Source organism: Erinaceus europaeus, chromosome 7 (assembly GCF_950295315.1).
Source record: "Erinaceus europaeus chromosome 7, mEriEur2.1, whole genome shotgun sequence".
In the NCBI taxonomy this organism is placed as follows: Eukaryota; Metazoa; Chordata; class Mammalia; order Eulipotyphla; family Erinaceidae; genus Erinaceus; species Erinaceus europaeus.
Window position 1 is genome coordinate 66,042,093 of NC_080168.1, and position 25,815 is coordinate 66,067,907.

General features: G+C 41.8%; 1 protein-coding gene across 4 annotated transcripts in view; it reads right to left on the bottom strand.

The window, feature by feature from the left end:
- Positions 1-1,268: 1,268 nt before the first annotated feature.
- The window catches only part of SINHCAF (SIN3-HDAC complex associated factor), a 30,411-nt gene continuing 5,864 nt past the window's right edge, over positions 1,269-25,815 (bottom strand). Inside the window, exons 1-7 of one of the 4 annotated variants that reach the window (XM_060194613.1) lie at positions 22,288-22,383; positions 17,961-18,108; positions 15,436-15,535; positions 11,926-12,052; positions 6,987-7,137; positions 3,933-4,003; positions 1,269-3,310 (exon numbers count right to left, since the gene is read on the bottom strand). In XM_060194613.1, the coding sequence (XP_060050596.1) occupies positions 3,147-3,310; positions 3,933-4,003; positions 6,987-7,137; positions 11,926-12,052; positions 15,436-15,535; positions 17,961-18,088 (741 nt within the window). In that variant the 5' untranslated portion in view covers positions 18,089-18,108; positions 22,288-22,383 and the 3' untranslated portion in view covers positions 1,269-3,146. Of the gene's footprint in view, positions 3,311-3,932; positions 4,004-6,986; positions 7,138-11,925; positions 12,053-15,435; positions 15,536-17,960; positions 18,109-22,287; positions 22,384-25,815 lie in introns of those variants that run through there. The other 3 variants (XM_060194615.1, XM_060194614.1, XM_060194616.1) reach the window with 3 other exon arrangements.

Here is a 25,815-nt window from a genome sequence, read left to right on the forward strand (position 1 = left end):
CGGCCTGTGCTGTTGTGTTTACCCTCTCTCCACTCAGTTGGCAGCAGGGTCCAAATGGGCCTCTCCCTCCAAAAGTCACAAAAATAGTACTGCCATCTATGAGACTTCAGGATAAATTATTCATTTCCAAGCCACCTAAGTCGAACACTGTGAGGCCCTGAGCAGACACAGCTAAGCTATGCCTGAGCATTGAAGTCACTGCATTGTAGCCACTGATTACACAGGAAGAGTACATAGGCACTGGCATTGTTCTGTGGTCCTGCATAAATCTGGTGACTCCACAGAAACTGTATCACAGGGGCCGGCAAAATCATGGGACCTACCCCCAAACAAACTGAAATCCTACAATACTGTCAAAGGTTTGCTAACTTTCCCTGTCTTTATGTCTTTTATTTATTTATTCTTTTATTTATTTATTTTATTTATTGTTGTAGTTCTTGTTGTTACTGATGTCGTCATTGTTGGATAGGACAGACAGAAATGGAGGGAGGAGGGGAAGACAGAGGGGGAGAGAAAGACAGACACCTGCGAACTTGCTTCACCGTCTGTAAAGTGACTCCCCTGCAGGTGGGGAGCCGGGGGCTCAAACCGGAATCCTTATGCCGGTCCTTGCGCTTTGTGCCACGTGCGCTTAACCCGCTGCGCCACTACCCGACTCCCCTTTATGTCTTTTATTAAAACTCATACAATTAGAACTTCACAGAAGTATAATTCATTGAGTAATCCATATAACCTCTCCTCAGAGTCCTAACTATGTAGTAAATGACTTTATATATAAATCACTTTACAGAATAGGAACACTCACAGAGGCCAAAAGATTCAATGGTTAATGAGGGGCAGGGCACAGCTGGGAGAGCAGCAACTTGCACCCACTTGGTCCCAAGTTTCACCCTTCACACCACACAATAGTTAGTCTAGTTTTCTCTCCTGTGCTCTGTCCTACCCTCTCATCCAAGAATAACCAAGTCTTGAAAACAAATGCGAACTCAACACCAGAACACAGCTTCTGTAGGACTTAGTCTTGCAGTTTCTCTAGTCCATGAATGATTCCACTATGCCTGTAAATAAAGCCACATGATGTTTTGTTCATTGTTGAAATCATCTCACCACCTAGCTGCATCATTATGCACGTCAGTTATGTCTTTTTAGGCCTGTATTTCTCCATAAAGATAACTGTCCTTCACAGGCTGTTAGAAATAGCTTAAGCTGAGTATCGGCAATGTCAAAAACATCAGTTACTCTTATCTGAGGATGGCTTTCAAACAAAGTCAGAAAACAGCTTCTTTTATTTTTCTAATAAGACTAGATTTATTCAATACCCTAGTAAAAGTTTTGATTATAAGTATCCAACAGTATAAAAAAGTACAAAACAGATTTGTAGATTTCTAATATATTAATACAAAGTGCATGACTACATACAGTACGTCCTACAGGCAAAGAGAGGTGGAAGGGGGAAAAGATGACTGTGGTTGAGGTCAAGTAATAAATAAATAAATACAGAAGTAGAGATGATCCATATCATAGTATATTTTACCACCAAATACTGCAGCCAAAATGTACAAAAAAAAATTAAAAAACCATTTTAAAGTAACGCGGGAAGAAGGTGGTAGTGGCCGGACTCCTGGTGTGCGCCCAGGGCTGTGGTAGAGCAGGCCCACTCACCGTGTGGTCTGTGCGTATGGTGGCTTGTAGTTTTTCCCAAAAGGAAGAAATATAAAATTTTAGATTAAGAACTATAAAACTATAGGGTGCCCATAAAAAGTGGCTCACTCCTTATTGTTCTTTATACTATCCAATTTTTAAAATCCAGTTTAAAAAATAAGCACTGAGTTATGCTACTATAATAAGGTAGGCAAGTGATCCTCATAAAGTCCTAACTGGTGATCTATTTTTCCTGAACTTTCAGAAAAGAGGCAACGAGAGTGCTTTGGCTTGGGTTCAAGAGTCTTTTAGTGAGGATCTGAGTTAAGTTCCTTAAGGATTTATTATCTGGCATCTCAATATTCAGAAAGCCTTACTAAAAGCCAAAACAAACCCAAACTCATTCAGCATTCATATACACCTCTGTTCTTTTAGTAGAATTTTACATTAATATAGTGAAACAAACCCCCAAACCCTATAAGGATACGAGTCAAACACCCATTCTACACAGATAAAACCTTCACAAAGGTTAACTGAAGTCTTTGAGAGCTAAAACTCAACTGTGCAGATGGCCAAGGAAGTCACTAGTTGTGTAATGGGAGTCAATTTACCTACACACTCAACAGAGCCCTCTAAGACATGTGTCCAAGAAGCATTAACCTGGTTTGTGTGCCATCCTCAAAACCTACGTGCACATCGTATTTTTCAGACAGTCTAGCATTTGGAATAGAGTATATTCTTTACCGTCTGGCAATGCTTTGGTACTAGTCAGACAGGATTGCTTTAATTCTTAAGACTTGACATTCCCCAAGAGGAGCCCTGGTTCTGCTTGAGAATGTTCAGATAAACTAAAACCTTGATCAAATATCCATATATATGCAGGGAGGTGACACGGGATGCAACATATACAGTCAAGTTACCTCTCTGTATATTCAGAAATGACTTCTTCAAGGTATTTTTGCCAGACAACTTATGTCTGTCCTTGCTTAATATTCAGTAGTATAAGTTTGAAGCATCAGAACCTTGGCAAGACCATAATATTTCAAAGCTATTAACTACTACCTCTAGGGGAAAGTCCATGTGACTGAATTATGACGTATTTATTATTGGGAAGGAAAACAAGTATAGCCAGCCATCCTAAAAAAATGCCCCAACCACTGCTTCTCAGTATAGAAAGACTAAACTACATACGTTTATCATACAACGAATCCCATCTCTGTCCCCTGAAGTTCCCCTAGTTTCATTCATTAGAAGGGGATTTAAAAAGACTTAAAGAGCACTTTACAGCAGCATTCAGCTTTCCTATGAAATACTCAGCATCTTAAATATTATGTACACCTCTTCTTTTAGTAAGCTAGATACTGGCTTCAAAGTTTGTGGAATTGGAGGAAAAAAATAACCCATTCATAACTATTCTAGATATTGTCTTTTGGCAGAATAGCGGGTATCCAAGTTAAAAATAGGAGGGTCATTTAGTTGTTTTTTGATTTCCCTTCTACAAAACCTCAGTCACCACTCCTGAGCAGGGATGGGCAGGGGCTCCGGCCCTGGCACCTCTGGCTTCTCGGTCGGCGCCTTCTTATTGCTGCAGCAAGGCTTGAATAGATGCGTATCAATGAGGACTTCCCCAAAACGGCCTTTATAGATAATCCCACAACAGATTTTCTGTCTAAAAACAAAACAAAACAAAACAAAAACAACAGAATATATTTATAAGGCAGAGAAGATCTTTAAAAAGGAAGCTTACCCGTCATTTTAAGTAAACACAATCCAAAGGCTTCACTTTGATGAAATGAAAGGACTACTACATCCCAAGGCTCACAACTCTTAAGGGTCAAAGAGCTACTAAGAGGACTTGCTATGAGGCCCAGAGACCCTTGGTCCAAATGCCTCTGCCACAAGGGAGTCTGTGAATGGACCTAGAAAGAATTCTATGCAACGTGGAGAGCAGTGTTGTAGAGGGAAAAAAATGAAACAAAAAACAGACTTGTCCTGGGGAGGCTGATCACTTGGTAGCCTTGCACAAGTGTATGGGCTGAGGGTTCACTCTTGTGCGGCCAGAGGAAAAGTTCTCCTAAACCCCCACCTCACCCTCATCACTCTTTCCTCTTTAGACTTCACTATTACCAGATTTGCAACTTCAAACACAATGGCTAGGTACATGACACACAGCCTCACATGATTCCCCAAGTAACTGGAGAGTAAGGGCACCAGCAGCCCATACTACACAGCTAAAATCCACCAACTTCAGAGGGCCAGTGGACAGCTCCCAGTTGGAATACGGGCCTTACCATGCACAAGGATCTGGGTGGGAGCCTTGGCACCACAAGGGAGCTCCATGGATGGTTGTATCTCCCTTATTCTTAGGGAAAGAATGAAAAGTTGTTCAGTGCTATCAGTATGCACAGGGCCCTGGGTTCACTCTCTGGTACCATCCCCCCCACCCCACCCCCGCCACCCCAAAGCAAAGAAAGACAAGAAAAACTAGTTAGACAAGAGTAATGCTGTTTCTCAAGGAAGGGGAGAGGGAAGGGGGAGAGGAAAAGAGGAAAGGGAAGAAGAGGTAGAAGGAATGAAATTTTGCCTCCAAAATCTTAATTGCCAACTAACAGACCACTAGCCTTACCACAGTGCCATCTGTTAATACATAATTTGTTATAGAGTATATACTATATTCTTAGAATACAACTGGAGAAATGCTAAAAAAAACTATAGTACTGTATCAATACTATAATTCTTACCTATTGACAAAAAAAAAAAACAACTCACAAACTTGTAGTATCCAAGGATTCTATGAATCTATGACACATATACAGGTACACATTTTATATATGCACACCCATATACATACATATGTGCTACACAAACATGAATTGAGTCATTTCCTTTTGACCAAAAATCTACAATCACTTTCCTGTGTAAAACTTTTGTCGTACCCAGCACCACAGTTCTGACCCCACCCCTGGGTCTACCCCTCCCAAGGATAAACAACCAGTTTTTAAAAAGTCTTAATCATAACTTTACATTTAAAAAAATACTTTCAGTGGTCCAGGAGGTGGTGCAGTGATAAAGCTTTGGACTCTCAAGCATGAGGTCCTGAGTTCAATCCCCCGCAGCACATGTGCCAGAGTAATGTCTGGATCTTTCTCTCTCCTATCTTATTTATAAATAAGTAAAAAATATTTATAAAAATAATAATAATTGGGGAGCTGGGTGGTGGTGCACCTGGCTGAGCGCACATGTTACAGTGCACAAGGACCCAGGTTCTAGTCCCCAGTTCCTACCTGTAGGGGGAAAGCGTCAAGACAGGTGAAGCAGTGCTAAGCAGGGCTGCAGGTGTCGCTGTCCCTCTTTCTCTCTAACCCCCCTTCCCTCTTGATTTCTGGCTGTCTCTATCCAATAAAGATAATTTTTTTCAAAGTTAAAAAATAATAATAGTAATTTCAAGGACTTTGTAGTGGTGCACCTGATTGAGCACACATGTTACAGTGCACAAGGTCCTGACTTCAAGTCCCTGGTCCCCACCTACAGGGGGAAAGCCAAGTGTAAGTGTAAGTGGTGAAGCATGGCTGCAGGTGTCTGTCTCTCTCCCACTCTATTAACCTGTTTCCTTTTGACTTCTAACTGTCTCTATCCAATAAATAAAGATAGTGTTGAACTCTCAAGCATGAGGTCTGAAGTTCAAGCCTGGGCATCACATGTGCCTGAGTGATCCTTCTTAACAAAATTAAGCTCTCTCTCAATAAATCAATTTTTTCTTTAAACCTCCAGGGTTATCACTGAGGCTCAGTACCTGTACTACAAATCCACTGCTCCTACAGGTTTTTCCCCCCCCTTTTTGCCCTTGTTGATCGCTGTTATTATTATTGCTGTTATTGGATAGGACTGAGAGAAACCAAGAGAGATGGGAAAGACAGAGGGGGAGAGAAAGATAAACATCTGCAGACCTGCTTCACTGCCTATGAAGTGACCCCTATGCAGGTGGGGAGCCAGGGACTCAAACTGGGATCCTTAAGCCGGTCCTTGTGCTTTATACTATGTGTGCTTAACCCGCTATGCTACAGAACGGCCCCCTGATAAATACTTTTAATGATGTGTTTTCTTTTTTTGTTGCCCCCTTTTTATTATTGTTGTAGTTATTGTTGTTATTATTGATGATGTCGTTGTTGGATAGGACAGAGAGAAATGGAGAGAAGAGGGGAAGACAGAGAGGGAGAGAGAAAGACACCTGCAGACCTGCTTCACCGCCTGTGAAGCGACTCCCCTGCAGGTGGGGAGCCGGGGGCTCGAACCGGGATCCTTAGTCGGTCCATGTGTTTAGCGCCACCTGCGCTTAACCCACTACGCTACTGCCTGACTCCCGTGTTTTGTTTTGTTTTTTACTTTGTTATTAAGGCTAAAAGTGAAAGCAAATCTGAAGTTCTTTTTCTGGCAAAATTGTCTTTGCCCACACTCAAAAATTTTTAAATCAGATGCATGATTCTAGCAGAGTCATTACCTCTCAGCACACTGAAGGCAATAATCCATTGCATACTAGATTTCTGTATTCATGTGCTGACACCACAGCTTTGTGTTATTCCCCCCCCAAATGTCTATTTTCCCACTACTTAATTTATTTCTTCTGTCACAGATTCACTAGCTAGATTGATGAACTTTCATTATTTATAAGACAACTGCTTATTATATAGCTTTTAACTAATCTACCTAAAAATAAATGAGAACCATCACTACCATTTTTGGGGGCAGAGTCAACCTTGTACCTGTATGATTTCACCATTCTTAGGCTGTTTCATTCAGGAAGACACAAACAGGCATTCCCATACACAAAACTAGCTTGTGGTGCTGGGGCAAGAAACTGAGCCATGACTGTGGCCAGGCACACCCTACTTAGTATGCTTTCTCTGGCCCCATCAGTACCATGTATTATTATTATTTTTTAATTTCTTTATTGGGGGGTTTTAATGTTTTACATTCAACAGTAAATACAATAGTTTGTACATGTATAACATTTCTCAGTTTTCCACACAATACACCCCCCACTAGGTCCTCTGTCATCCCCATTTTTAAAGACTTAAATATGTGTTCCTAGCCTTTATTTTTAGTAAGATAGTTGATCAGAATGAATTTATAGTTCACTTCGTTTATTAGAAAAAGGTCCCCTGGTTTGACTTCTATTTTAAATTAAGTAACACAAAATTCCAACTCAGCTCAATTTTTGTTTAATCTACCTCCTCCCACATTTGCCACCAGGTATTTGCCAAATGCTGTTTAACTCCTAACAAAGTAGAAAATGGTTGTCTGTGGTGAAGAACATCTACTGGTGAGAGCTTTGATTTTGCTTTTACCTTTTCCAGTATGTGAGATCTAGAAAGGAAAACACTGGCGTTCTGTTAGAGCCAGAAGCCATCTCTGTGTCTGAGCCTTCATCTGACTGGTTACTGTAACAAGGAGACTGAGCAGGAGAGGCACTTGAGGTGGTACTGTGAGCATCAGAATCTGTAACAGAACAAATTATCATCTTACTCCATGCAATCCCAATTATTTCTCAGCATCAAACATTGAAGGAGTTAGCAGTAAGACCAAATCCAACTGTTCTTCTCTAGTGATCCATGAGATGAAGTTATTTATACTAGATAAAGTGATGACCTAAACTTTCAAAAAGATACAGGCAGACAAACTGCTCACTGTTTCTCTTAACTTTTAATAAATAGAACTAAAGACCTTGGGCATGACATATAAAACAAAGACCAAAAGGTGGCAAGAACTAAGGAGCTCAAACTCCAAGGAAGCATCACTTGAAGCTGAAGAAGCCAACAATCCACAACAAACCAGTGGGTAAAAAAAAAAACAAACAGATGAGGGTTAAGCGCACATGAAGTGAAGTGCAAGGACTGGCTCAAGGATCCTGGTTCGAGGCCCCGGCTCCCCACCTGCAGGGGAGTCAATTCATAAGCGGTGAAGCAGGTCTGCAGGTGTCTTTCTCTCCCCCTCTGTCTTCTCATCCTCTCTCCATTTCTCTCTGTCCTATCCAACAACAACAACAATAAACAATAAGGGCAACGAACCCCAGCAATAACCCTGGAGGCAAAAAAAAAAAAAAAAGAAAGAAAAGAAAAACCAAAAAAGGCAACAAAAATCTATTCTCTCTAGTCAAAGGACAAGGAAAGGGTTGCCTTTCAAAGGGGATTTATTCAACAACCACTCTCCATTAGCCAGAGAACCCAACCCAAACCACCATCCATCTGCAGGAAATTCAATCACCACCCTGGGGGATACTGCAGTAAGACATCTCACACTAAAGAAGTCCATACCCCCACTGCCCCAATCCTAGGACAGCACACAGAGCCACCCTACAATTCAGAGAGCTAACCTAATACACAATGGTCATTATACATCAAACTCTGTGACATATTCAGCACAGGAAAAAGCAGACTAAAGAAATTCTAGTTGAGGGCTGGGCAGTGGTGTACCTGGTTGAGTGCATATGTTACAGTGTCCCCAGTCCCCACCTACAAAGGTCTACAAAGTCTACAGGGTATCTGGACATTATAGTTTGCACACTGGCAGGGTGGGGGTGTAGATAAAGTACAGAGGAAGACAGATATGAAGTCAGATTCATCCCCAGTAGGCAAGAGGAAGCACGAAGGCTGAACTTTGGGGCTTAAAAGAATGAGGACTGGGGGCTGGGCGGTAGTGCAGAGGGTTAAGTGCACATGGCGCAAAGCAGATCAGCATATCCCGGTTTGAGCCCCGGGTTCTCCAACTGCAGGGGGATCACTTCACAAGTGATAAAGCAAGTCTGCAGGTGTCTATCTTTCTCTCCCCGTCTTCTCCTCCTCTCTCTATTTCTCTGTCCTAGCCAACATAGCTATAACAATAACAACCACAACAAAGACAACAATAAAGGCAATAAAATGGGAAAAATAGCTTCCAGGTGCAGTGGATTCCTAGTGCTGACACTGAGAGCCCCAATTATAACCCTGGAGGCAAAAAAAGAAAAAAAGGATCATGGGGCCAGGTGGAGGCACAACTGGCTGAGCGCACATGTTACAGTGCACAAGGACCTGGGTTCAAGCCTCCAGTCCCCACCTGCAGGGGGAAATCTTTGCAAGTGGTGAAGCAGTGCTGCAGGTCTATCTCTCTCTCCCTCTCAATTTCTGGCTGTCTCTATCCAATAAATAATAATAGAGTGCTGGTTCAAACCCCCAGTTCCCACCATGAGAAGGGGAGTTTCACTAGTGGTGAAGCAGTGCTGTGGTGTCTCTCTCCCACTTCTCTCTATTTTGCCTCCAGGGTTATTGCTGAATCCACTGGAGGCTATCTTTTCCCTTTTATTGCCCTTGTGTATCATTCTTATCGTTGCTGTTGGACAGGACAGAGAAAATGAGAGAGCCTAGGGTGTGTCTCCATCTTGAATGGGTGTAACAAAAGGTTAAAAAGATGCTGTTGATATGTAAAACCCTCAAATTCCTTCTCAATTAAAAACGTTAGATTGCGCTATGGTTATGCTAATGATTCTCATGCATGAGGCTTTTTTTTTCATGGTTCTTAAGTTTACCTTTCCACATTCTATTGTTTAAACTTTAAACAATCTTAAAATCATACTAAAAAAGACTTCCAATTGTAATAGTTATCAATTGTGATAAACTTCTAACCTGCTACAAGTTTTGTTTCGTAAGTAAGTGAATTGCAGCTGTCAAGTTCTCTACAGAAAAGCAGAATCCCAACAGCTGACCTTCCTCATGCAACAATTCACCCCCCCCTCAGCAATTCTTCAGCGGACATCTGCTTTGAACTGGCATTTCTATCGGACTTACTGGTACACAACACTACAGTGGCTTTCCTTTATGATGCTGGGTTTCTCAAAGACTGACTGCAGCCAGCTGCCTTGGGACTCTAGGCCATACCCTCTCATGCTAGGTAATGCCCACAGAGGCAGGAAAGGCCCGTCATGGCAAAAAAAAAAAAAAAAAGTCCACAGAGGCAAGAAAGGTCCCCCTCAGGCCTTCCCTTGGCAGCACACTGGTTCTTGTTGCTTGCTTACTTGTTCCTCCATGTTTGTGCCAGTTTCTTTTTTGAAAATGCCTGTACGATATAGGTTTCTGTTCACCCCACACTCCTGATACTATGGTCAATTAGTTAAAAAGAAAAGGGGGAATTGTTGGTATGCTTCTAGTTCTGCTTCTGGGATCTAGTTCTGCTTCTGTTACATTGCTTGGCATTGTGGTCTATTTACATGGTCTTTTCTGTTACACTGGTTTGGTCTCACTCCCCCCGCCCGCCTCCGGGAGATTTGGTTTAGCCCTTGCTAGTTTCAAGCTTCTCCCAACCCCCCCCCCCACCCTCTAGCCTACGTACTTCCTGAGTTCCACTCTACTGCCGGAGGAGAAAGATGGAGGAGCACATGGTGTGGTGATTAGGTGTTGGACTGTTTGCCCGCTGGTGAATAAAGATTAAACTGCATTCTCAGCTCAGCCGTGTGTTTCTGGTCATCTGTTACCTGCCCGTGAAGCCAGCCCAGCGAAAACAACAAGAGAGGATGGGAAGACAGAGGGGGAGAGAAACAGACACCTTCACCGCCTGTGAAGCAACCCCCTTCTGCAGGTAGGGAGCTGGGGGCTTAAAGCAATCTCTCACTTCTCTATATCCCCTTCTTCCCTTTCAATTTCTCTATCCTATCAAATGATGGAGGGGGGAAGGAGAAGGAGATTCTGAGTTTGATACCTGGCATTACATGTGCCATGATGATGCTCTAGTTCTCATAAATAAGCAAATCTTTTTAAAAAAATATTTATTTATTCCCTCTTGTTGCCCTTGTTTTATTGTTGTAGTTATTATTGTTGTTGTCATTGTTGGATAGGACAGAAATGGAGGAGGGGAAGACAGAGAGGGGGAGATAAAGACACCTGAAGACCTGCTTCACCGCCTGTGAAGCGACTCCCCTGCAGGTGGAGAACCAGAGGCTTGAACTGGTATCCTTATGCTGGTCCTTGCACTTTGTGCCACCTGAGCTTAACCGCTGTGCCACTGCCCGACTCCCAAGCAAATCTTTTCTAAAGACAAAGAAAAAACCCTTTCTGCCAACTAACTCCTTTGTGACCTGGGATCACCTGTCTATATGATCACTTTGTCTAACAGGGTCCCATGTCAGCAGCCAGTACTCGATACATACAATTCCAAAGAGCTTCTGGAAACTAAGTTTACTCTCAACCCATTTGGCGACAAAATCTGGCATGACCTGAAATAGAATTAAGTAGCCAAAGCTGATTAGCCTATTTATTTATTCTACCTATGTGAATAGGCACCTTTGATGCAGAATCTTAATGAACTTGATTCACAGTGCTACCTCAGAGCCCTCCCAACACAAATATTACACATCATACATACTGCAGTTTTCTTTGCACCCTAAGCTTAAATCCCCACGTGCAGATGTGTCATTACAGGTGAAGCCCGCTGCAGTAACTGCTTATAAGGGGGTATGAAGCTGCTCTCATCTAGCATGACTTTCACATTCCATCCTCCAATACACACTGACCCATAAACCAAATCTCTGACAACAGTTTGACTGCAATGTGATTGAAAAGCTTTCCAGAAACCCTTATCTTTTATCTCAGATTATGCACAATTCTTTGCATGTAATTCTATATATCTCCGAGTCTCAGTCTTCTTTTACATTATAAAAGTCAAGACAAAATAGATCTTCTAGAAAATCAAGATGTCAATAAAGGAGCAGAATCAGCACAATGTGAGGCAGTGACTACCTAGTCCTTTTATGATATCAAAATAGGGTGGGGGTAGGTAGCATAATGGTTATGCATAGTGACTCTCATGCCTGAGGCCCTGAAGTCAAAGATTAAATCCCCCACACCACCATAATCCAGAGCTGAGCAGTGTTCTGGTAAAATAATAATAATAATACTAATAATAAATAATGAATTCAAGGAGCTCCAAAATGTTTTAGAAATGAAATAACCCGTGGTCTGGGAGGTGGTGCAATGGATAAAGCACTGGGCTCTTGAGCATGAGGTCCTGAGTCCAATCTCCAGCAGCACATGTACCAGAGTTATGTTTGGTTCTTTCTCTCCTCCTGTCTTTCTCACTAATAAGTAAATAAAATCTTTAAAAAGACAAAGAAATGAAATAACCCTAAAAAGTCTACTCTGCCTTCCAATACTCCCCAACACAGTAACAGACCATATGCCACTCCCAAGAAAAATGCAAGCTGTTCTTCCCAAGAAAAATGCAAGCTGTTCTTAACTATTCATATTTCAGTATCAAACTTACTGTGTCGTTTAAATTCCTTCTGTAGTTTACTGATCTGGTTGCTTTTTATCCTGTTTCCAGATAGAGTTTTCACTTTCTTTGGTTTCAACGTAGTCTTTAGACTGGGTCCAGCCCTTGCATCTACCACCTGGAAGAAAATACTGAATATTTAATATCTTTTGAAAATGACACCTCTGTATTCCTTGCGACTAGGTGAATATCTATTTGAAGGAGTCAAATTTGAAACTAGTTTTCTCCCCATGTTGTTTAAGAGCTACGAGCACTTTTAACCACCACATGGTAGTAAAGAAAAAAAGCCTCATGGCTTTAAGTCTTTGAAATAGTTAATTATCAGAATTCTGCTACACAAAAATTTCAATAGATGTATATATATGGTGGGAATAATCCAAGTAGGTTAGGGAAAGTTACACCTAGCAGCAACTAACATTTCTACAGCAGGACGCTTTACATTTTGCATAAAGTTTTCATAAGCTAACAACGGAGGCACCAAGAAGTAAAGTCCAGGTCCTTGAGAGCAGACACCACAGGCACCATTTACCATTTCCACCACCCGTGAAGCTCCCACTGTGTTGCAATTTTTACCTGGGGACTCATACTCTATCTGCTAAACTATCTTCTGGCCTCAACAGGCATTTTTTAAAAAATTTATTTTATTTATTTATTCCCTTTTGTTGCCCTTGTTGAATAGGCATTTTTTTTAAATGTCTGATTTCTTTTACTAAGGATAGAGAAAGCCCAGAGCACTGTTCAGTTCTGGCTGATGGTAGTGCTGGGGGATTGAACCTGAGATGTTGGAACTTCAGGCAGGAGTCTTTTGCAAAAGACCACTAGCTGTCTCCCCAGCCCCGAATTTTTTCCCTAATGAGGCACTGGGACCTCATATGTGTCTAACAACACCACTAACCAATAATCCCACTAAGTAATCTTTTTTATTTTAGAGGAGAGGGAGAGACATCACTCATGCCCCCAGTGTCTGCGCAGTACAAACAAGGGCTTAACCCAAGGGTCTCTCAAACAGTGTAGTGGGGTGTGTACCTTAGCAGGTAAGCTAGCTTTCTTAGACATCTTTATATACATTATTTTTTCTCACCAGGGTTGTCACTGGGGTGTTTTGTCTATTTGCTAACTCCACTACCAAGCAGCCCTTTTTTGTGTGTGACAGAGACAGAGAAAAATTGAGACACACAGACTTGCATTACTGCTTCACCACCACCTGTGGAGCTCCCCCACCCCCACCCCACAGGTGGGGGCCAGGGGGTTAAACCCAGATCCTTACATGTGATAATGTGTGTGCTCTACTGTTGTTTGCCACTGGGGTTGGGTAATTGCTGGGCCTCCTGGTGCATGTTAAGGTATGAACTCTACAGGTGCATCACAAGCAAGCCCCCTACCCCATAGACTTTTGACTTCACTTTTACTAAAAAGGAATATATGCCTTGCAGGTAGGCGTCCCTGAAATGTTGGGCCTGCAGTCCCAGTAGACTATTTTTTTTTATTTTGTTTGTTTTATTTCTCTCTAGATAGAGACAGTAAGGTGGGTGGTTTGGCGGGGGGAGGTAGGCAGAGAAAAAAGAACAGAAACACCACAGTGCTGCTTCACCACCGGTGAAGCTTCCCGTTGCATGGTGCTCCTATGTGGTGGTCAGGGTGGCTTGAACCCAGATATGCTTGCATGGCAAAGTGTATACTCTACCAGGTGAGTCATTTCCTGATTCAATGAGGCTATATTTTTATTACTGTAGTTCAAAAGTAAAGGGATGTAAATCATGTGTCTGTCATAATTCTCTTAGCTCAAAGTTGGTGTGGGTGGGTGGGAAGGGGATAAGACTCCAGTGGATGTTTTCAGACCCATAGTTTTGCTGTTCTCACTACACAACACTGATCCCTGATGGGGACAAGCTGGCCCTGTCTACCCAAACACTGGCCTAGCCTGTTTCTCATTTGTTTCATATACTATTGGCAGATTTTGACGCTGTAAAGGACTTCCACTGCCTTCAAAAATTAAAATCTCTAGACAAGCTACTAACAAAAAAATTCACTTTTTGTAAATTAGCAGACCCCAGAAACTTTGTATTGCCAGCGAGGGGGCAATAATGGCTGTTTCATGCCTGAGGCTCCAAGATCCAAGGTTCAATCCCTGGCACCACCATAAAGCCAGTGCTCTGGTCTCTTTCTGCATTTTTCTCTAACTAAAATTAAAATAAGGACTCAACAATATGTGTGGTCACTGACTGCACTTTTGCTTTATGAAGAATTTTAGTGACACAAGAAAGTGAAAGAGCAAAAAGAACACACACCTACTTGCCACGTTGGTCCTGACTAGGTATCAATGGAGAGTAGCAGACTTCATTCCAATTATAGTTGGATGAGTTACTTTATATACCATGACTCAAGTCAGTTCTCAAAGCCATGTTAGACAGCAATACACACCTGCACTCCCCACTCACCCATACCCACCTACAAGCCAAACAAATCTAAACCGACCAAAGGTTCACAACATTAAATAGTAAGGACAGAATTCAAATCCAGTTGAACCTAAAGCTCATTAGTACCAAAACACTGCTCTTCTCAGCTGTTAAAGTAGGATCCATGTCTAGTCTAGCCTAGGGGTTGCTGAATCAAACCTAAAAATTAGTGACATCTACAAGGTGAATCTCCAAGTTGGGATTTTTCGATACAGCCTTGGGGAAATGTCACACCAAGCTATTTGGCTTCCAAATATGATAAAATGCTAAAGACTTATATCTGACCAGCAACCAGCACCATGGTTTCTCCACCCTAGAGATATGTTACTTCCTAGATTCAGGGAGAAACTAAAGTTACTTTAAACATATCAGAAGGGAGTCGGGTGGTAGCGCAGCAGGTTAAGCGCTGGCACAAAGCACAAGGACCATCATAAGAATCTACACCTACGTGTGGTCCAGGAGGTGGTGCAGTGGCTAAAGAACTATATTCTCAACCATGAGGTCCTGAGTTCAATCCCTGGCAGCACATGTACCAGAGTGATGTCTGGCTCTTTCTCTCTCCTATCTTTCTCATTAATAAATAAAATCTTTTTTTTAAAAAAAATCTACACCTACAAGGAAGTCGCTTCACAAATGGTGAAGCAGGTCTACAGGTGTCTTTCTCTCGTCTTCCCTTCCTTTCTCTATTTCTCTGTCCTATCCAACAACAACGACATCAATAATAACCACAACACTAAAACAAAGGCAATAAAAGGGAATATTTTTTTTTAAATGTATCAGAAATATGGGGGTCAGGTGGTGGCATACCTGGTTAAGCAAGCATCAGTGTTAGTAAGCAAGAATCTGGGTTTGAGCCCCCAGGCCCCACCTGCAGGGGGAAGCTTCACAACTAGTGAAGCAGGGCTGGAGGTCTGACTCACTCACTCTCTCTCTCTACCTTCTCCTCCCCTCTCAATTTCTGTTTCTATTCAAATAATAAAAAATTTTTAAAAAGAAATGTTTACAATAACAGAAATATAATTAAGAAAGCAAAAGGTGGACTAACATGATTCCAGTTTTTTTTGGATCCTGCTGGTAATTTCTTCCATCTTTTCACAAGCAAGACACAGGCATTACAAATGTCTCCTGACCGAGTCTCATGCAACCTGGTAGGAAAGCAATGAAAATTTTTATTAATTAGTTCCTTCATGGTGGTACTTTGTTTCATAAGAAGTCTTTCTTCTTTTTTTAAGAAGTCTTTCATTTACAGCTCATAACCAATATTTCTAATATCCTCCATGACATGGCTCTATTATTTCTATGGTGTCTTCCAGAAATAATTTACTTCTAGATTCAATGAACAAATTCTATGAACCAGTTGGGATATTTAAAAATGAGAATATTTTAAAATTAAATAGTAAAATTGAAGGCCTAAAGGAAATCATGGTCACCATGGTTTAAACAATAAATACTTCATAAGAAACAAAATACCACACTTTCAAGTGGTAGCATGTACCATGATGCACTAGTTTTATCTCACAAAGAGCACTATAACTTTTATTAATCAGCAGTTTACTATCACAGAATTCTAAAATTAAAGCCAACATGCATCCTATTAATCCTCAGGCTTGGGGGCAAAACATCAAATTTTGTTGATGCATCAACAGGTTGTGTAAAATGTATTTCTGTAGCTCAGAAAAATAATCCCGGGTGGTCCGGGAGGTGGTGCAGTGGATAAAGCATTGGATTATCAACCATGAGGTCCTGAGTTAGATCCCCGGCAGCAAATGTATCAGAGTGATGTCTGGTTCTTTCTCTCCTGTTTTTCTCATGAATAAATAAATTCTTTAAAAATAAAATAAAGGGAGTCAGGCGGTAGCGCAGCAGGTTAAGTGCACGTGGCGCAAAGTGCAAGGACTGGCATAAGGATTCCAGTTTGAGCCCCCGGCTTCCCACCTGCAAGGGGAGTTGCTTCACAGGCGGTGAAGTAGGTCTGCAGGTGTCTATCTTTCTCTCCCCCTCTCTTGTCTTCCCCTCCTCTCTCCATTTCTCTCTGTCCTATCCAACAACGACGATATCAATAACAACAACTATTACAACAATAAAAACAAGGGCAACAAAAAGGAATAAATAAATAAATAAATAAAATAAAATGGGTGAGGGTATAGCATAATGGTTATGCAAAGAGACTTTCATTCCGGAGGCTCTCAAGTCCCAGGTTCAACCCCCCACACTGCCATAAGCCAGAGCTGAGTAGTGCTCTGGTAAAAACAAACAAACAAATAAATAAAAGAAAAATAATCCAGGGAATCAGGCAGTAGCGCAGTGGGTATAAGGATCCCGGTTCAAGCCTCTGGTTCCCCACTTGCTGGGGAGTCTCTTCACAAGCGGTGAAGCAGGTCTGCAGGTGTCTCTTTCTCTCCCCGTCTTCCCCTCCCCTCTCCCTTTCTCTCTGTCCTATCCAACAACGACATCAATAGCAACAACAATAATAACTACAACAATAGAACAACAAAGGCAACAAAAGGGGATAACTATTTAAAAAAAAAAAAGGAGCTGGAGAGAAACGTAATCATTCTGCAAAAGAATTTCATGCCTGAGGCTCCAACATCCCAGGTTCAATCCCCAGCACCACCATAAGCCAGAGCTGAGCAGTGCTCTGGTCTTTCTGTATTTCTCTTATTAAAGCTTCCTGAGTGGTAAAGCACGGCTATAAGTGTCTATCTCTCTCCCTGGCTTCCCTCTTCATCTCAATTTCTGGCTGGCTAATAAATAAAGATAATTAAAAAAAAAAAAAAAAAACCACATATTTTTTAAAAATTATCACAAAAAAAATAAATAATCCAAAAGGGCAGAAAATTATTGGAGTACCATTATAAGAGAGAGTAAGGGTATTAAATTTTCTCAAGGTGCCTGGGAGATGGTAGAGTGGATAAAATACTGGACCCTCAAAGCATGGGGTTCCAGCATCACACATGCCTGTGTGATGCTCTGATTCTTTCTTTCTCTCACATTTATGAATAAATCTTTTTAATTGTCCATACATCTGAATATAATACAATAGACTTCACAATTTATATGGAAGTTCCACATCATCTGAAAAAAGGCAGTCTGTCAGTATTGGTTGATTGCTTAAAATAAGACTGGGGGGACAGGTGGGGCACACCTGGTTGGGCGCACATTGCAGTGCTCAAGGACCCAGGTCAAAAGCACCTGGTCTCCACCTGCAGGATGAAGGCTTCACAAGTGGTGAAAGCAGGGCTGCAGGTGCCTCTTTTCCACTCCTTTCAATTTCTATCTCTATCTAATAAATAATAAAATATAACAAAAAATATATACAGATGGGGGAGCACAGTAGGTAGAACACTGGGCTTTCAAGCAAGCACAAGTTATGAGTTCAATCCTCGGTATCACGTGTCAGCATGGTGTGCAGGCTGGTTCTCTCTCCCAAATTAATATTTTTAAAAAGTACAAAATGAAAATGAAAGTGATATTAATTATTAGCTCAATGTAGTCAGCTTAAGCATAGAAATATCTTCATATTCTATAATCTTTTACACTCTAAATTGTGCAAACATCAGATGATCTTACCCAAAACAGCTCTGGAAGTCCTTCTCATACCGTTTACTGTCAGTGAATCGAGAACTGGAGGACTTAGCTCTGCAAATACAGCAGCCCTCTATACTTCGGTACATCTTTGGCTTGTGAAAACCAAACATCTTTTCTTCTGGGCGACAGTCTGTGAAGCCAAGGGAATTGACACAGCTTTGTTGAGGGCTATAACGAGCAGCCATTAAGAGAGCTCTACCACCCCTCCCCCATGGGTGGTATTGCATGACCAGACCAGAGAGGGTTCTAGGGAAGACCCCCTGGGCCTCCCTTCACTCTCCCTAGTGGCAGGGAAAGCAGTGCTTACATATAAAATCAACATAGCTCTGCTCTTACCAAGGCAGCTTGCCTCCTACATCCTCCTAAAATCAGGGTAAGGAAAATATTTTCCCCAAAAAATATCAAGTTTAAGTTGAAACTACAACCCCTAAAACATCTTTTAAAAAGAAACCCTGGCAATTGGGTGGTAGTGCAATTGGGTGGTTAAGCGCAAGTGGCGCAAAGTGCCAGGACCAGCTCAAGGATCCTGGTTTGAGCCCCTGGCTCCTCACCTGCAGGGAAGTCACTTCACAAGCGGTGAAGCAGGTCTGTAGGTGTCTATCTTTCTCTCCCCCCTCCTCTCCATTTCTCTCTGTCCTATCCAACATCATCATCATCAATAACAGCAATAACTACAACAATAAAACAAGGGCAACAAAAGGGAATAAGTAAAAATTAAAAGAAAAAAAAAAAGAAACCCTATTTAGTTTTGTGTCTATGAATTGATGTGATTCCCCTCCAGGGAAGTTCTGATCATTTGCGTCAACTTATCTGCTTTGCCCTATGGGAAATTAGAGGGGACTTCTTGTGGTGTTAAACAGAAAGTCCTAAGCAGGCAAAGCAGGCAAGTAGGCTCTGAATCCAAACCACTAAAAAGAGGAGAGAGCTTAACAAAAACCCAGGATTTAGTAGTAATTTAGTACTAGATTTAGTACTAATTTCATAAATCATTTGGATCAATTAAGAATGGGCTCTTCGGGGGCTGGGCAGTAGCACAGTGGGTTAAGTGCACATGAAGCCAAGCGCAAGGACCAGTGTAAGGATCCCAGTTTGAGCCTCAACCGCAGGGAGGTCGCTTCACAAGTGATGAGGCAGGTCTGCAAGTGTCTATCTTTTTCTCCCTGCCTTCCCCTCCTCTCTCCATTTCTCTCTGTCCTATCCAACAATGACGTCAGCAATAACAATAATAACAACGGTAAACAAGGACAACAAAAGGGGAAAAGATAGCCTCTAGGAGCCTCTTTTTTCTGTCCTAGCCAACAACAGCAATGGCAACAATAACAACAACACAGGCAACAACATGGGAAAAGTAGCCTCCAGGAGCAGTGGATTCCTAGTGCAGGCACTGAGCCCCAGTGATAACTCTGGAGACAATAAATAAATAATAAAAATAAAATTAAAAAGTCATGGGATATGTGTATATATGTATATGTATCATTTAATAAAGGGGGGGCTCTTCTCAGGTGTTACAGGGTTTTGGAGCTTTCTATGGAAGTCTATGCCTAAACACAGAACTCCATAGAACTCTGTGGAAGGCAGAGAAGTCTAACAAGTGTGTAGAGTATGATAAACTGTGATTCCCATGACTGAAAATCTTAGCAGGGTTGGGGGAAAATGGTTCTGCAAAAGATTTTTTATGTCTGAGGCTCTGAGGTCCTAGGTTCAACCCCTAGCACCACCATAAACCTCTCTCATTAAAATAAAGAAAAATATCTTAACATCAAGCAAGAATGAACAAACAGCTCTAGGGCTAAATGCAGCAAAAATATAACCTTAGAGGTCTGACTATCCAAACCAAAGTCTAAACTCATCAGAATATCTGGAGTAAGAGAGGTGATGAAAGATACTGAATATATAACTAAATCTCAGGCAGAGTACATAACATAATAGTTCTGCAAAGAGACTCTCATGCCTGAGGCTCCAAGATCCCAGGTTCAATCCCCCTACACCATCATAAGCCAGAGCTGAGCAGTGCTCTGGTTAAAAAAAAAAAAAAAGAAAAAAAAACTAAATCTCAATGAGAATGCCTAGTATGTGTAAGGCTCCAAATATAAAACAATCAAAAAAAATCAGAAGATTATGAATAAGAGAAATCTATTTGATAGCATTTAGATTATGTCCCATTTCAGGAAGCATAACCTCAGGATATCATCCTTTTAAAGTTATTTTAAATATACACTATTTATTATGAGTAAAACAAAACATCAGCATCTGTCTTTGGATGCTTCCCAATTCTTATCATTTGTCTTTTTTTTTTGCCTTCAAGGTTATCACTGGGGCTCGGTGCCTACACTAGAGGCTATTTTTTCCTTTTGTTGCCTGTGTTGTTGTTATTGTTGCCATTTCTGTTGTTTGCTAGGACAAACAGAAAAGTGAGGAAGGGAAAACACAAGAGGGGGAAAGACACCTGCAGACCACGTGTTAAGTGGTCCCCCCTGCAGGTGGAGAACCAGGACCTCGAACCAGGATATCTATGTGTGCAAGTCCTTGTGTTTAGTGCCATGTGATCTTAACCCATTGTGCTACTGCCCGCCCCCCACCCCTTTTTTTTACCAGAGCACTGGTCAGTTCTGACTCATGGTAGTGCAGGGAACTGAACACAGGACTTCAGAGCATCAGGCATGAGTCTTTTTGCATAGCCATTATGCTATCTACCCCCACTGCTTCCCAATTCTAAATTAGTATACCCAGTAAGCATTTATCAAAGTGACCCAGACATAGCCAAATATTCAGGCTGTGTATTTATGTGTCTGTGAGTAAAGAATTCTAAAACTTTACACACACACACACACATATTTTTTTTTTCCTCTCCAGAGTTATCTCTGGGGCTCAGTGCCTACACTATGAATCCACTGCTTCTGGTGGCCATTTTTTCACTGTTGTTGTTGCTGTTATTATTATTGTTGCTGCTGCTGCTATTTTTAAATAGGACAGAGAGAAATTGAGAGAGGAAGGGGAGATAGGAAGAAAAAGACACCTGCATATTTTTAAAAAGGGGGGGGGAACTGGGCGGTAGCACAGTGTGTTAAACACACACAGGTGGTGCAAAGTGCAAGGACTGGCTTAAGAATCACGATTCAAGTCCCCAGCTCCCCAACTGCAGGGAAGTGGCTTCACAGGCAGTGAAGCAAGTCTGCAGGTGTCTTTCTCTCCCCCTCCTCCATTTCTCTCTGTCCTATCCAACAATGTCAACATCAATAAGAACAACAATAATAATTACAACAATAAAAAAAACAAGGGCAACAGAAGGGAAAATAAATATTTAAAAGAAAAGAGACCTGTAGACCTGCTTCACCGCTTGTGAAGTGACCCCCCTGCAAGTGGGGAGCCGGGGGCTCCAACTGGCATCCTTAAGCTGGTCCTTGCACTTTGCACTGTGTGCCCTTAAGCAGATACAGTACTGCCTGGCATGCTATACTTTTTTAAAAAAAATATGTAAGTAAATAACTAGCTGAACAGCAAAGCTTTCCTTTAAAACAGGGATCATTGTTCATGAAGTGTTATTTAATGTTTTGTTGGTGAGGCGGGCAGGTCACTGATGCATTTCAACAGCTAAGCCTAAACTAAGCCATGTGAATTTAAGAATCATTAAAATAATACTCTTAGCTTATTAACTAGCTTCAATAAATGAAATGCTCGAGCGTGTATTTTTAATGATGAGATAGTGAAGGACTCTAGATCTAGTTGGAAAAGGTACAACAGAGGCCTCAGAAATGAGGCAGGTGATTTTTTTCAAACTATAGCCCATGGGACAAGTGAAAATGGCCTCCCAGAGTGAAGCTCCTGGCTGACTCTCCCCTGATTAATAAACAAGCCTTTAAAACCAAAACAAAAATGGCCTCCCAAAGAAACTTCTGTAAAAACAATGTCCATTGACAAGGTAAAAGAAACTTTTTTACAAGTGCTAAAAGAACAAAAATTACTGTTTTAACGTGTATTCCTATTTTGAAGCAAAAATGTAGCATAGCCCGTCCCCTTCACTGCTCCATCTTGTAAACTCTCCAAGTCCTATAATACCCTCCACTGCCACATCAAGGTTAAAAGTCCACAGCTACTCTTACAGTTGCCAGCTTCATCAATAGTGCTTGGAAAATTCATTCTCCCTTCTTCACAAGGACAGAGGAAGTACTGCAAGAAAGCCAGTTCTCTCCATTAATACACAGACTAAATCGTATTATAACAGATTCCTCTCACCATCCTCGCAATCCTCTCTCCTCCCCGCAAATAAATGTGTCAAAACTACTCAGATCATCTGCAAGATGAGAACTACCTTCATGGAGGCAGGTTTGGGTCTAGAAGGCAATTCAGTGCTCTGCCCACATCTCCATGCAGAGGCTTTACTGGTCCTCAGCAGTCCAGGGCTCATCTGCAACAGGGAACCCGGAGTTGGTGATGCACAGAACGCACCTAACAGTCGAGGAATACTCTTAGACGTCAAGGAAAACAGAACAGCCTGACGTCTCTGGTGGCTACGCCAATACAAGTGACGTGAGCTGTATCTGATCTGACAGAATTCTACCCACACTTGAGAGGGCTCTAATCCAGAGGCTGGCCCTTCTAGGCAAAGCAAGATGCAGGAAGGTGGGAAACACTTGTCCTGGTGCAACACACAACCTGTGAGTCTGTTACTGTACTATTATTTAATAAACTTATTAAAACCCCTTTTTTTAAACTTTATTCTTTTTTTTATATTTTATTTTCCCTTTGTTTTTGCCCTTGTTGTTTTATTGTTGTAGTTATTGTTGTTGTTATTGATGTCTTCGTTGTAGGATAGGACAGAGATAAATGGAGAGAGGAGGGGGAGATAGAGAGGGAAGAGAAAGACAGACACCTGCAGACCTGCTTCACCGCTTGTGAAACGACTCCCCTGCAGGTGGGGAGCCGGGGGCTTGAACCGAGATCCCCTCGCCGGTCACTGTGCTTTGCGCCACCTGCGCTTAACCTGCCTGACTCCCTATTAAACCCTTTCTAAACTTATTCCCACACTTAAAAGGTACCTGGGAATCTGCAGAGAATACACAGGGGTTTCATTTTGGGCTTTGTTTACAACTCCATTAAGCAGCGTCTGGTGTTTAACCATCCTGAGCTTTGAGGAATCGAGATTAAAAGCATTTTCACAAAATCTGTAAAACCAAAACAAGGGCAACAAAAGGGAATATATATTTTTTTAATTTTTAAAAGTCTGTAAAACCATTAGTGTGTTTTATATGCATCAAAAAACAAAACTTGGGGAGTCCGGCGGTAGTGCAGCGGGTTAAGCGCACGTGGCGCAAAGCTCAAAGACTGGTGCAAAGATCCCGGGTTCGAGCCCCCGGCTCCCCACCTGCATGGGAATCGCTTCACAGGCAGTGAAGCAGGTCTGCAGGTGTCTTTCTCCCCCCTCCTCTCTCCATTTCTCTGTCCTATCTAACAACGATATCAATAACAACAATAACTACAACAATAAAAACAAGGGCAACAAAAGGGAATATTTTAAAAATATGTATCTAATTTTTTTTAAAAAGTTAATTTTTAAAATGTAACAATTCTAGCGCCCTTGAAAGTACTGAAAAGGGGGAGTCGGGCTGTAGCACAGCGGGTTAAGCGCAGGTGGCGCAAAGCACAAGGACCGGCATAAGGATCCCGGTTCGAACCCCAGCTCCCCACCTGCAGGGGAGTCGCTTCACAGGCGGTGAAGCAGGTCTGCAGGTGTCTATCTTTCTCTCCTCCTCTCTGTCTTCCCCTCCTCTCTCCATTTCTCTCTGTCCTATCCAACAACAACAACAACAATAATAACTACAACAATAAAACAAGGGCAACAAAAGGGAATAAATAAATTAATTAAAAAAAAAAAAAAGTACTGAAAAGGCTGGAACATAGGGCTTAAAAGCATGAGGTCCTGGGGCTGTGGTGATACTATAATGGTTCTGCAAGACTTTCATGCCTGAGGCTCTGAGCTCCCAGGTTTACCACCTGTGCTTAACCCAGGTTCAATCCCCTGTTAAAACTGAGCAGTGCTATGGCTAAAAAAGAAAAAAAAGGTGGTCCAGGAGGTGGCTCAGTGGATAAAGCATTGGGCTCTCAGCCTCCTGAGTTTGTTCCCTGGCAGCACATATACCAGAATGATGTTTTGGTTCTTTCTCTTTCTCCTATCTTTCTCATTAATAAATAAAATCTTAAAAAAAAAAAAAAAGAAAGGAGTATGTGTTGAGTTTGATCTCTGGCACCGTTTGCACGAGAGTGATGCTCTAGTTCTCTCTTGTGTTAATAAATAAATCTTTTAAAAATAATTCCATTGGATGGAGCTAGAAGGAATTATATTAAGTGAGCTAAGTCAGAAAGACAGAGTATGGGATGATCCCATTCATAAACAGAAGTTGAGAAAGAACAGAAAGGGAAACTCAAAGCAGAATCTGAGTTTGAAGTAGGGCACCAAAGTTAAAACCTGTGGTGGAGGGTGAGGGTAGATGCTCAGTTTTACTAAGGGGGGGGGGAACACAATAATTCCAAATATTTCCCTTTTTAAATTTTTATTTATTTACTTATTTTCCCTTCTGTTGCCCTTGTTTTCATTGTTGTTGTAGTATTATTGTAGTTGTTATTGATGTTGTTGTTGGATAGGACAGAGGAATTGGAGAGGAGGGGAAGACAGAGAGGGGGAGAGAAAGACAGACACCAGCAGACCTGCTTCACCACCTGTAAAGCGACTCCCCTACAGGTAGGGAGCCAGGGGCTTGAACTGGGATCCTTATGCAGGTCCTTTTGCTTTGCGCCACCTGCGCTTAACCTGCTGTGCTACTGCCGGACTCCCTAAATATTTGCTTTTAATTGATTTGCTTGTATGAGTAAGCTAACCATTATATATCAAAGACACAAAAGGGGTATATATCAAAGACACAAAAGGGGTTAACTCTAATGAGATTACTAGGCGGGAAATATAACAACTTTGTACTGGGTGCAAATATAACAAGAACTAGATATAAAAGAAATTTTGATCTGAGGATAGTACAATAGTTTTATTTATTTATTCCTTTTGTTGCCCTTGTTCTTTTGTTGTTGTAGTTATTATTGATGTCATTGTTGTTGGATAGGACAGAGAGAAATGGAGAGAGGAGGGGAAGACAGAGAGGGGAAGAGAAAGACAAGACACCTGCAGACCTGCTTCACCGCCTATGAAGTGACTCCCTTGCAGGTGGGGAGCCGGGGGCTCGAACCGGGATCCTTCCGCTGGTCCTTGTGCTTAGCGCCACCTGCACTTAACCCGCTGTGCTACCGCCCAAATCCCTACAAATGACTCTTATGTCTGAGGCACTGAGCTCCCAGGTTCAATCCCCAAACACTACCACTCAAAGTTCTGCTGTAAACGAATGAAAAATTGGACGGAGGGTAGATAGCTTAATGATTATGCAAAGAGACTCTCTTGCCCAAGTACAATCCCCATCCCTGGCACCACCATAAACCAGAGCTGAGCAGTGCTTTGGGGGGGGGTGGGGGTGGGGGAGAGGATAAAAGAGTAAAAAATTAGGAGCCCTTGTAGCTCAGGCAGTTGAGAGCTGTCATTAACATGCTCAAGTTCTGAGCACCACCAATTGGGTAAAGCTTCCTGAGTGGTGAAGCAGGGCTGCCAATGTTGCAGGTACCTCTCTCCCATCTCCCCCTCTCCTCTCAAAGTCTCTGTCCTAACAAATAAATAAAAGGAAAAATGAGCCTCATCAAAAATCCTGATGGCAATAATGGAGAAAAATAAAAAGAAAAATGACATTTTATATATAGCAATAGTAAACAGTGAAGGAATACTATTTAAATAAAGCTCTAATGA